Source organism: Miniopterus schreibersii, assembly GCF_964146895.1.
Source record: "Miniopterus schreibersii genome assembly, chromosome: 6".
Lineage (NCBI taxonomy): Eukaryota > Metazoa > Chordata > Mammalia > Chiroptera > Miniopteridae > Miniopterus > Miniopterus schreibersii.
Genome location: NC_138107.1, coordinates 34088187 through 34100661, shown reverse-complemented (window position 1 = coordinate 34100661; position 12475 = coordinate 34088187). Strand labels below are relative to the sequence as shown.

General features: G+C 36.8%; 1 protein-coding gene across 6 annotated transcripts in view; it reads right to left on the bottom strand.

The window, feature by feature from the left end:
- MYO6 (myosin VI) overlaps positions 1 to 12475 on the bottom strand; it is a 134997-nt gene that overhangs the window by 66614 nt on the left and 55908 nt on the right. For 4 of the 6 annotated variants that reach the window (XM_081140497.1, XM_081140498.1, XM_081140499.1 and 1 more), the window contains exons 2-4: positions 11730 to 11869; positions 7164 to 7233; positions 2932 to 3005 (exon numbers count right to left, since the gene is read on the bottom strand). In XM_081140497.1, the coding sequence (XP_080996623.1) occupies positions 2932 to 3005; positions 7164 to 7233; positions 11730 to 11846 (261 nt within the window). In that variant the 5' untranslated portion in view covers positions 11847 to 11869. Of the gene's footprint in view, positions 1 to 2931; positions 3006 to 7163; positions 7234 to 11729; positions 11907 to 12475 lie in introns of all 6 variants that reach the window. The other 2 variants (XM_081140496.1, XM_081140500.1) reach the window with 1 other exon arrangement.

Sequence of the window (12475 nt, the reverse complement as noted above, 5' to 3'; positions counted from 1 at the left end):
ATGCTTAATAAATACATCTTCTCATCCCATACTCATCTCAAACTCAGCACATCCAAAATCAGGATTATTTCTCTTAACTTCCTTTTGCCTCATAGGAAACATTCTCCTCCCATGTGCTCTCCAGGTTCTTGGTATGACCAACAAGTCATCACAGACAGAGAGCTGAGTCTCTAAGCCTCTAGCTCAATCAACCTTCTTCTGTTAACTCTATTTATGAAATCTACTCTCCCAGTTCTATTCCTACAGCCTGAGTGTGGTCAGTTTTTTTTGTAGACTATTTTATTTGCCCTATTACTGAAGAGTTTAATTTAGCTCATAGGATCCTCTAGGCCTATTCCCATCACCGAATGGCAAGAATTTATTTAGCTCTGTGGTGACTGCTTGGTCCCAGAATTTGCAAAACAACATATGCTAACCATTATCAAGAATACTTCTAGGCTAAATATTTAATGAACAACTTAAACTTGCTTTTGAATTTGGAATTTAACTGTGGCTTTAAAAGACCAAAAGAATGCACCAACAGGATTTATAAAATTCCTTGCGGGTAGAGAGAGAGTTGTGGTTTAGCAATTAGTTGTGGTTTACTGGTCAAACTAGGACACACAGGACCATATTTTTCTCTTTTCTCCTTCTAGATGTGGAAGGGAAATGATGCGGAAACCCTGAACTCTCAGACTACTAATTTCAGATTCAGTGAATGCTCCCAAAGATGTTTCCTGGAGAGGGGTAACAAATAAGAAATTCCAAATAATTTTCATTCTATGGTAGACAAAAGGAAAGTAACAGAGATTTTAGTAACCAACAAAAATGTTAAAGTGAGTTAGCTATTATTACACTCAAGCGTAAGAGAGAATGATGATAACTCTGGTTGATGAGAAATATAAAAATATCAAATTTAAACTCTTATTCCAAATTGCTTCCTTCTCTTACATATATTATAGTAATAAAAACTATATTTATATATTGCTAATTTTTAATGGCTTTATAACTAAAAGGCATAATTGGCTAGGGGGAAAAGATACCAATCTTGGCTTTGGTTAACTTTAGAAATACTGGTTCTTCAAACAGGAGCTGATAAGGCCAAACAGCCACTATCTAACAGAGGTCATTTGCACAACTGCATACATATCTTAGGAACAGAGGGTCAAAAACGCTAGGAATAGCCCTAAAATTCTCCAAAGTGATATGGATATTATACATGAGAAACAAAAACTTAGATTTCACATACAGATAATTTTTTTTATCAACCATGCAATTTAGCAAAGGCTTATAAGTCAACTAGACTCAATGTGAAAAAAAGACAACCAAATTTTAAATACAATTAAAACTGAATGTGAACCTTCAATTATTAATGGTCACAGTCAGCACAAATAGTACCACTGCAACACAGGAAACATTAAAATAACAAGTAGAATCCCCTGGGTATTAAGTTTTTGTATAAACATCCCAAATAAAAATAAAGTACCTCAATTTTTAAGAAGTATGATGATTCTGTAAAGGTATAAAAAAATCTAACTTCAAAAAAAGATTTCAATCAAAATTTGCTCAAATAAGTAAGACTGGTCCACCACCACCACGTAATACAAGACAAGAAAAAACTGGCCAATTCTACTTGAAAGATGATGTTTCCTGGTTATATCAAGTCAACTTTTATTGACTTATTACAAGTTAAACTGCTTTAACAAATGTTAAAATCTGTATTATTTTCATACCTAAAACAGCATTTAGCACACATCAGATGCTCAACAGTAGTCTGCTGATTGACTGAAATTTGCTTCTAAATATATTTCTAATCAAGAATTGACATGTATCAACCTAAGTATACTCATTATTTAGCTGCTGTTGAAAAAAATAAAGTGAAGATTCAAAACTGTGCTGTGTAGAACCAAGAGATGGCAAGTACAAGTAAACTCTTTTGGAAAAGACTAGATTATTTCTATTTCCCAGCTGTCACTACTTGGACAGATGGCAAAGACTAAAGGTAATTTAGTCAGAATTAAGTAAGTACAATTAAGCAAATTGATAGTGTTATAAAAGATTAAGACTGTCATTTGATCTAGGAGGTGTCAAAGAAGCCATGTGTTTTCTTCGTTCAAAAATAATGAAGAGTCCCATCTTTATAACAGGAGAACTACAGTGGGTAATTTATCCCCAGCCCACAAAGGAATCTACAACTAGGTCATAGTAGAATAAAACCTCTAATGTGCCTAATGAGTAATTATAATTAAAACATACTAGTTTTTATAATTAAAACATTCAACTGAATGATTTGGTGCAAATCTATTTATATTAAAAGCTTTCTTTCATTTTTAATTTTGTTGGGTTTTTTTTGTTTGTTTTTTTTCATTTTTTAATATTATGGATTTTTAAGGTAAGGTCTCTCTTTGGGATTTAATTAAATATTACAACTATTTAAGCTGTATAGTTGGCATTTCAGTGTTCTTGATTATTTCCTCAGGCACTGCCTTTATTGTAATTTACATTTTTTGGCAGCCAAGTTTTTAATTTCAATATATTTCTTATCGGATGCCTTAAATTCTTTGTAGAACAATGTGGAAAGTGAATTAATTAAACAGATCTACAGACATAAATCAAAAATAAGAAATCAAAACCCAAAATAATTCGTGTTTGTTAAAATAAAAATTGAACATTTTTAAGTCTGAAAGATATAAGATGCTGCTCTGAATTCATTATTTTATTCCACAATATCTGCCAAGTGCCTACTATGTATCATGCATATTCTAAATCCTGGAGTTACAGCAGTAAGTTAGAAAAAAAACCCTACTCCTCAAGGAGCTCATATTCTATTCAACAAGTTCACATCAAATATGATTTCCTGTAGAAAATTCCAAGCTTGACAAAATTATTTTACATTATAGGATGTAAAATAATTATCCCAACAAAAATTTAAATCATAGATAAAATACTTACATAAATTCTGTCTTTACTGTATCGAACTTTGATATTATGGAGAAGTGTGGCTTCATTTAAATACATCAATGAACCTGAGACATAAAATGTGCAAATCATTAGATAGGTGAAAAATAAGAAAAACACTATCTTAATCTAAATCACTTTGATCCACGTTAAAATTCACCTGTTAGATTTAATTCCATCCTTTCCAAATCCTGATACATGTAAACCCAAAAGGCCAATTTAAAATACATCCAGTTTAGCCCAGGCCAGTGTGGCTAAGTGGGTTGGAGTGTCATCCCATACACCAAAAGGATGGCAGGTTCCATTCCCAGTCAGGGCACATACCCAGGTTGTGGGTTCAATCCCAGTTGGGGCGAGTATGGGAGGCAACCAATCAATGTTTCTCTCTCACATTGATGTCTCTCTCTCTCCCCCACTTCCTCTCTCTAAAATCAATAAAAAATAAAAAAATATATCCAGTTTACATATGTGTTATAGGGATATTTATAAACAATAAATTTCCAAACAGGTGAGTACATCTAGTGAGTACCCGGCGAGTACACATTAATGAAGGCTGGTTAAAAAGCTGAGTACAATTCAAGTGGAAAGAAGGTATAACTGTAGATAGCACTGATTTTAATACACTTGTGACTCAACAGTGATGGCGCTAATTTAATCTGACACTTAGAATTTTACAGAAAAAAAAACAGAGAAGATAAAATTTTAGAATGGGAAGGGACCATTAGATCATTCAGCCCATGCCTCACAACCAATATGATGAAGTAAGAGCCCTGGAGAAATTGTACACTTGACCCTTGAACAACTTGGGATTAGGGGTTCTTGCGATTGAAAATCCAGATATAACTTAAGTCAGCACTCTGTATACTTGAATTCCCAACCACAGATTGAAAGTATGTATATGTCTTATCCTGGGATATGCAGCTAGTTAATAGCAGAATCAGGGTAGAAATATTGTTTTTCTGATGTTTGTTCTACTAATATGTCAGATTATACATACATATGTACACACACACATGCACACACACACGCACATGCTCTGACATATCCTCCCAGTCTAATCTACTCTCCCAGCCCTCCGATCCTCTGAACTGCATTTCTAAATTTCTACCACATGCAGAGCAGACAAAACCACTCTTCTTCCCAACCACTGTGTCTCTATGATTAGCACCACCAGACTACAAACCTCAGTCAATACTTAGAATCATCTTTCCTCTCCCTCCTTGCCCTAAACCAGTCTCCTATTCTTTATACCATGTAATAAAGTGCGTAGGTAGCACAGTACCAGATTCATGATAGGCACTCAAAATTAGCATAACCTAAATCTCTGAAATATCTCCCCTTTCTTTCCATTTCCACCACCCCAATCCCAGTCTAGGTCACATTACCTCTTTTGTAACCATAGCAAGCTCTTAATTATCTACTGTCTCAGCCTCTCTCCCGCCTAATCCAGACTGCTCACCACATTAATCTAATTAAACTAGTATCCTAATTAAATCTTTCTCCTCCTCAAAAAACACCAGTGGCTCTCCATCATCTACCAAAGTCCATATTCAAGTCTGATATTCAAGGCCTGTATTAAAGCTGCATTCAGCTGACCTTTTCAAATAATTTTCCACAACCTGCTTCAATATGGTCTAACTTACAGGCAGACTAAACTACTTATTAAACCCAAATATCATTCACACATTCGACTCCACCTCTACATCTCTATGCGTCAAAAATCTACCAATCCATTAAGGTCAGTTCAAAGATTATCTCACAAGTATTTACCCATTCTTACCACTACCACGACCACTAAAATTACTTTCTTCTTTGTACTTACTTTATGGTGTTGACCACAGAGTACCAAAATTAATTGTGGTTATAATTTTGTGTATCTGGTTTTGGCCACTAAACCAGATCTTTGAGAACAGAACCCTGCCTGATTCACTTGCTTGTTTGCTTGACTCCTCATTGAAGTTGTATACACGCCTACACTGAATTATGCCTAATGTACAATTCAACACCTAACCAATTCTGTCAAACAGGAGCCTCTTGCTACACCTATCGCAAAGACTGTCCATGTCTCTACACTCATACAGTGCAGCCAATTCACTTGCCAAAGGCACAGGGCTCACTGTTTTCCAATGCCACTTAAGGCAGAATAAAACAGAGTAAGAAGTGGGTGGAGCCTCCTATCACTTTTACTGATAGCTTTCCTTTGAACTGAGAAAAGATATGGACCCAGGGATCCCACTTCTGGGAATATATCCTAAGAATCCCAAAACGCCAATCAGAAAGAATATATGCACCCTTATGTTCATAGCAGCGTTATTTACAATAGCCAAAAATCTGGAAACAGCCCAAGTGCCCATCAGCAGAAGAGTAGATTAAAAAGCTTGGTACATTTATACAACAGAATACTATGCAGCTATAAAAAAGAAGGTATTCTTACCCTTTGCAACAGCATGGATGGACCGGGAGATTATTATGCCAAGCAAAATAAGCCAGTCAGAGAAAGAAATATACCACATGATCTCATTAATATGTGGAATCTAATGAAAAAAATAAACTGACAAACAAAATAAAACCATAGGTGTGGATACATGGAATAGGCTGACAAATGTCAGAGAGGAGGGGGTGGGGGTGACTGGATAAAAGAAGGTGAAGAGATTAGCCAAAGAACATACATGCGTAGCCCGTGGACACAAACAACAGTGTGGTGAAGCGGGGTGGGGAGCACAGGGTGGAGGTCGCACAGGAGGGGAAAATGGGGGACATCCATAATAGTGTCAACAATTAAAAAATAAAAATACTTGAAAAAAAGATTTGGAGAAGGTAGGCAACAGAGGTGTATGTAGGATGGTTTTTTGGTCATCTGCCTTTCCATATCCCTGCTCCTTTTTCACCCTGTCCCCCAGGAGCCTGGCCTACATATTGCCTTTTCTTATTCAAAAACACAGCGCTGAACCACTCCCAGATCTCTCACCTTCCTCTGAACTACCTGCTTGTGGGATATTCGCTCTGCTTCCTTAAGTAAGAAATCCTAATCCCACAACACAGCTCCGCTGGAAGAGATAATCACAGAACCTACTGACATGTGACTGCTCGCTCTCATTTCTTTACCTCCTTCCACACTCACCACCAGCCTTCTCAGGTTATCTGTTAATTAAATAAATATCTAATGGGTGAAATACCTGCCAGTGACAATAAAAATATGAACAGGAGGGAGGTTCACATTTTTTTCTCAATCTCTTACACCTAATAGTAACAGCTACCACTTAGTGAGAGACTATTACAGGCTAAGAACTGTGCCAAAAATTTTAAACATATCATCTCCTGACATGCAATATACACATTACTCCCATTTTACAGATGAGAAGCTGAAAGAGGAGAGATAAATTGCCCACAGGCACAGAGTTTCCTACTAGCATAGTCAGAATCTGAGCTCAGGCTCCCCCTTGAGTCCTCAGCTCTCCCATTCCTCTACTCCACAATGCCCATTTGTGAACTCCAAAGAAAACCAACATGGACAAAATAGATTCCTTTCTCTTATCTTTATTCTTTAAATGGAGAATGTTTAATGCCATATACCTTTAGTGAAATCCGTAACAAATGGACATGACTCTTAAATATTGTCAAATGAAAAATGAAATACGATTACTACTTAATCTTGAAAATGCAAGAATTAGCATGGCTTGTTCACTGAATAAAGTGTTTTCCAGCACACATACTAAGATAGCTGTAAGTCAAAAAATGTTTCATTTTAATATAATGTTCTGGAATCAAGTTTTCAATTAGTACTTATTACACAGAATTTTTTTAAATGTTTGTTTCCTTCAAACAATAACATTAAATGGGTCCTCTTAACTCAACCTCCAAATTAATGAACCACATATACTACTATAAATACCATCTGATTCTAGATGAGGTTCAAAATAACTTTCAAGACCATTAACAAGAGATCTTTAGTTCAGACTTCAAGGTAAGTTATTACCATTCCCTACATTTACACAACTGACATAACAGTAGAAAGACATTTGAGAGGCTCTTTCACCAAAGTGCAAATGTGAGACAATAATAAATTTAGGGCTTTTAAACTCCTCCAGTCACACGAATCTTCATGCCAAAAGGCTACATTTCTTCTGAACCAGTATCATGTACCTAGTAATATAAACACTAATTTATTATTTCAGAGGAACCGTTTCCTTTTCTGTGCTGAGAACTATTTTTAACTTGATACTTACAGTTATCTTCCACATCTTTTTTACTGTCCTCTTCTGCAGGAAACACTTGGTTTATGAGAGCCAAAAATGTCTAACAAACAAAACAAGAGTTCATTAAACTAGACGTTTATAAATAGTAAGAAAAATAAAGAAGCTAATTGGTTGCATACATCGTAACAATGGCAACAATATGCTCTTCATTAAAATATAATACAAGATCCTGCTATTCAACAAGTCACTAACCCAAAAACACAATAACAACTTTACTCACAAACTTTATCTACTATTACCATGGCCATGAAATCAATAATGGAAATCAATAAAAAGTCCTATGCTCTAATATCTAGAGTAGAACAAAACATAAAGCATATCAATATTAAACTTATATGGGTATGCTATTAACAACTTCTTAAAAAATAGGTATGCTATTAACAACTTCTTAAAAAATAAAAACTTTAATGTTTGTATATACTATAGCAATTTTGATTTTAAAAAGGAAAAAGTAACACCCAATCAATCAGATATACCAACAGAACAGACTATTATTTAATTAATGCCATTATGTGAGTAAAACATATTAGACACAAATTCTTGTAGTATGTGCTACAAATATAAAGAATATCCAGAACTATTTGGTCCATAAAATTATAGGTGTGCATGAATAGTTTGTATTTGTTATATCACTTAAATGTTATGGTAGAAATTCAAGAATTAAGATATTATCTTGTAAGAGAAAAGAAATGATGTCAAATGACACATAAAGAGAATTACATTTTATCCATGCCATTCTAACAGTAATCTATAAATTTATACTTCTCAAGCAATTACAATTACTCTTGTAGGTGAAGTTTCCATTGATATCAAATAAAACTAAGGAAAAAATTGTTCAATTATTTTATTTTATATTTGTAGGTTTATATATGTATACATATATGTGTACACACACACGAGGATAAGACAAGGCTACTGCTGTAGCTTACAAAGTAAATCCAGGCTGCTGGTACCAGCTCAACTCAGTCATATCCTAATTAGAAAAATGTTATGCCCCAAATACTCTGGAAGTTAATAATTTGGATCCCAGTACACATGTTCTTAATGTTACAAATGTGGAAAGGTTTAGACAATAGATGACAATATTGAAACTACACAGCTGTGGCAATGGGGGCAAGGCCTCCCCAGACTCCAGGGGCTGGTTCTACCCTGTCAGGAGCCATGTGAAATAAAAGCAGCTCCAGGAGTTCAGAAAATGGGGGAGAAGTGAAGGACACAGAGTTCTCAGAATCGGGAAGTTAAGAGACGGGCTGCAAGGCCAGCAATGAGCCCCAGAGGATAGTTTCTAGCCCCCCTTCCTTATCTCTAAACCCGCACCAGACCCACCTTCTCCCCTTTCCCACCTACTCAATGTGAAAGAAAGTCTGCACAAGGCAATTGTTTTCTCTCAGAGGGAGAAGGCTTCCTCTCCAACCAAGAGCAGATCATGTAACAAAGCACACAATGATCACCAGCAATAAACATCTACCACACATCAGAGAACATCAAGCTCCAGTGACAAAAGGAACAAATAAAATCGCCCCTGCACTTGAGAAGATTACAGTCTAGCGGGGAGGGACAGATAAATGTAAACAAGCATCTCCAATAAAGTATCACAGGAGGCTACGCATTTACGGCACTCCCCGAGGGAAGGGGTGACCAACGGCAAATTCACTGCACGGAGGAGGAGAGGGCATTCGGTATCTGTGGAAGACTTCCATAAAGGAGGCGACCTCAATCAGAGCCTTGAGAAATAAGTAGTTGCTAAGCAAAGGGCTATGGAGAGTGTCATTCCAGGCAAAAAGAGCCCTGTGACCAACAACAAAAAATACCCACCATCGCCTGCTTCATGTGGGGCTTGATAAACGCGTGGCAAGAGAAAAAAGACACAAGGCTAAGGATATGGCAAGAGCATGAGGGGGCAACTGTTGGTTGACAAAAGGTAAGGCTAGCGAAGTAGACAGGGAAAAGAAAATAGCAACTCCTAAATGCCACATATCTAGGGTTCTAGCGTGAAGGCCAGTCTGCTGCAAATATGGAACATAAAATCAATTTAGCGGTGCAAGACAGCGTTTTTAACAGAATAAAAGGCATTAGAAAATATGAGAACGTACCACATGCAGTAAGGATGTTTCATTTGACCAAATCAATTTCATACATGAATACACACAGGCACACACAATAACACATACTTGTCGACATGTAAAATCTATTTCTTATAAATATGCACACACACTACACATACCTAATGCAATGTAAAATCTCTTACTATGGGTCACAATCGAAAATCTTTAAAAGCCATAGCTATCATCAAAGACATGTTTCCCACTAAAATTAAATCATTCCCTCTTCTATGCTTGCATTGTATCAGCAAACAGATCTACTTGACTTGTCCATCACTTTATGGACTTAATTCCTTACTATTTAAAAGTTTATGATCTCCAGAACAGGAATTATCTAGGTGAAAGACTGTTCCTCTTACGGGTCTTTTTAACCATATGGTTATAATTATATACTTTACAATTTATTAAGAACCCAATCAGAAAGTAGGGGGAAAATTAAGATTAAAAGTAATTACAGGAATTTGTTAACCTTCAAAAAATGCTTGTGAAAAGAAGCTTCAACTTTGGTTTATAGAATATCTACAGATCCACAGTTTTTATGGCTTTACAATTTACATTTTAAGTATTTTTACTGGTTCTCTGTGTGTACCCGATTAATTTTCATAAGGCACAGTTGGAAGCACCTAAAATATTGAAAATGTGAAAAAGCATATACCCATAAATCAAATTTCTTCTATGCTTGAACTAAACTGTTGTCACCTATGGATTGACAGAATATACCTAGCATGTATACTTTTCATTTCATTTTGGCCTTCTGATCTACTGTCCTTTTAAAATACATTAAACAAAAATGAAGGGAAAAAGACTGAAGGATAATAAAAGGCTCACTAAATTTCTGTCACCCCAAAATATGCTACTTTGGCATATTGATTCTTTTGAGTTAAAGGCACGTGAGAAATAGCAGGCGCAAGAAGGGCACTCTGACCCTCCTTTTTATTCCTGAAAGCAGGACATGTAACTCCCATGTGAAAGGCGCCCTCCCTACACCAGAAGGAAGGCAGACATTCTTATCACCAGAGAAAGGAACTGAGGTCAAGAGAAATATGTACAAACCAACCTTGTCATACTGTTACCTTCCTAAGCACTTCTCCCCGATTTACTGTCCCTATCCCAAGCCCCTCTACCTCATCAAGTCTTCACAAATTGTTTCATTGTCTAAAAGGTATAAAATCTTTCCACTGTGGGCACTTCTTTAGTTCTTCATTCTCTTTGAAGGCTCCAATGTGAAAGTGAAAATTTAATAAAAATTGTCTGCTTTTCTACGGTAAATCTGTGTTATGTTAGTTTAATTTTTAGGCCCAGTCAGAGACCCAAATTAATGGAGGAAATTTTTCCTCCCCTACAAGTTCAAATAAATAAAAATAAATGAGCTAATTTTTAACTCTCACTTTTTTAATATGTACTGCACTGTAAGTACAAATAGGTGCTTGTTAATAAGAGAGAAAACTTAGAAATGCTTTGTCTTTGCTTCCCTGAGGGTATCTTGAACTGGCCTCCTCTAACTGGCCAAATTATATATTATGCGTTTAGGTTCTCGGGTTGTTTACAGTAACAGAATCGTTTTCTCTGTGAAAAGACTCATGAGGGATCCACCTTGTTTTTCTAAGGTTCCCAGAAGGATGGCAGTCATAAGGCACTAGTTTAACCCTGTATCAGCAGAATATAAATTATCATGAACATTCACAGAGTCCAAAGTAAACAGAAATGACATAGACAAATTTAATTCAGTCAGAAGACCTATTTAACAGGAATATTAATTAAACTGAAAATTATGAAGATCTTCCACAGAGACCCTAAAAGACTGAAAGAGACCCCAGGTCACTTTTTCCCCAAACCCCCATTCTGTAATACTGTCTGGTCTATGTCTAAACATAAAAGGAAACAGATAGCATGTAAACAAAATTAAAGTATGTTTTCATGTTTTAAAATCTATCATTATAGCAAAAATAGTAATAGACTGGTATGTTTAAGGTTTAAGTATCTTTACTTATTAGAAATAAATTTACTCCAATCCCACGTTACTAAATTTAATAAAAAGCTTAAAAGAATTATCTGGGAACTAAAACAAAAAGCAAAATTTGGTAACATAATTCCATTCACTTTTCATATCTTTGCTTTGTAGCATGTTGCATACATCATATAGTGACCTTAGTAATATGTATAAAGAAGAAGAATGTTATATTTTATCATGCTTTTTTCCTTTAAAATGTGATACCCAAAGGGCTCACTCAATTTGTCTGATTTGATCGTAGAGCACCATTTTTTCCCTAGGGTATGTACTTCTGCTTTAATCACATAACTCAACAGAAAACTGAGAGTCACTTACCAGAAAACTGTTTTACCTTATATACTGCGCTAGGAATATCCTCTTCATTGCTAAGGAACACACCTCAATAAAGCGAGATCAAACCCTGCAATGGGCCTGGACACTCACCTTGCCTTTCTGGCCCACGGGCTCAATTGTTAGGCTGTCGGGGCCGATATCCACGATGCTGCCCATCTGAAACCCGTCGGTGGGGTGCGGCGCCCACACGGGCTTGCCATCCTCCATGTCTGAGGGCGCTCCCGCTGGTCCTGTTGCGAGGGAACAAGGAAAGCGACAGGAGTAAGTCTGCAAATGAAAATCAAACAACATATCTTCTTTTAAAATGAGCACGCAAGCTGCAATTTATAGACACACGTCTCCCCCTCCCGCAGGCGATGTCCACCCCGTGTTGCCGCGCCCGCCTCCCCTCTGCCCACCTTCAGGGAGCAGCAAGCGGAGGCCGCCCTGCCCGCAGGCGGCACCTGCCTCGCCACTGCCTTCCTCCAGCTGCCACGGCGCCACCGGGCCGCACTCAGAGCAGCGGCCTGGGCCCTACCTCTCGTGCCAGTGTGATTTGTAACGGCACTCCCGTCTACTACCTAAAGGATTCTGCATTGCACAAAAAATTAAACCGTCATCCTAGGAAGAAATGTTATTGTGTGGAGTCAGCTAAGAATTGAACAAGTCATTTTTAGACCTGAAGGGATAAATACGAGAAATGAGAGAGATTACTTCCTCTGGAAGCTTTCTGTGACAATCTGAGACTACAGAGATGCCTCACCCAAGTGCCCCTATACACATCTTCACAAACCACTCAGCATACTGTTTCTGTTGGTCACTTATTTTTTCACTGACGTTGATCTTATATACGTAAA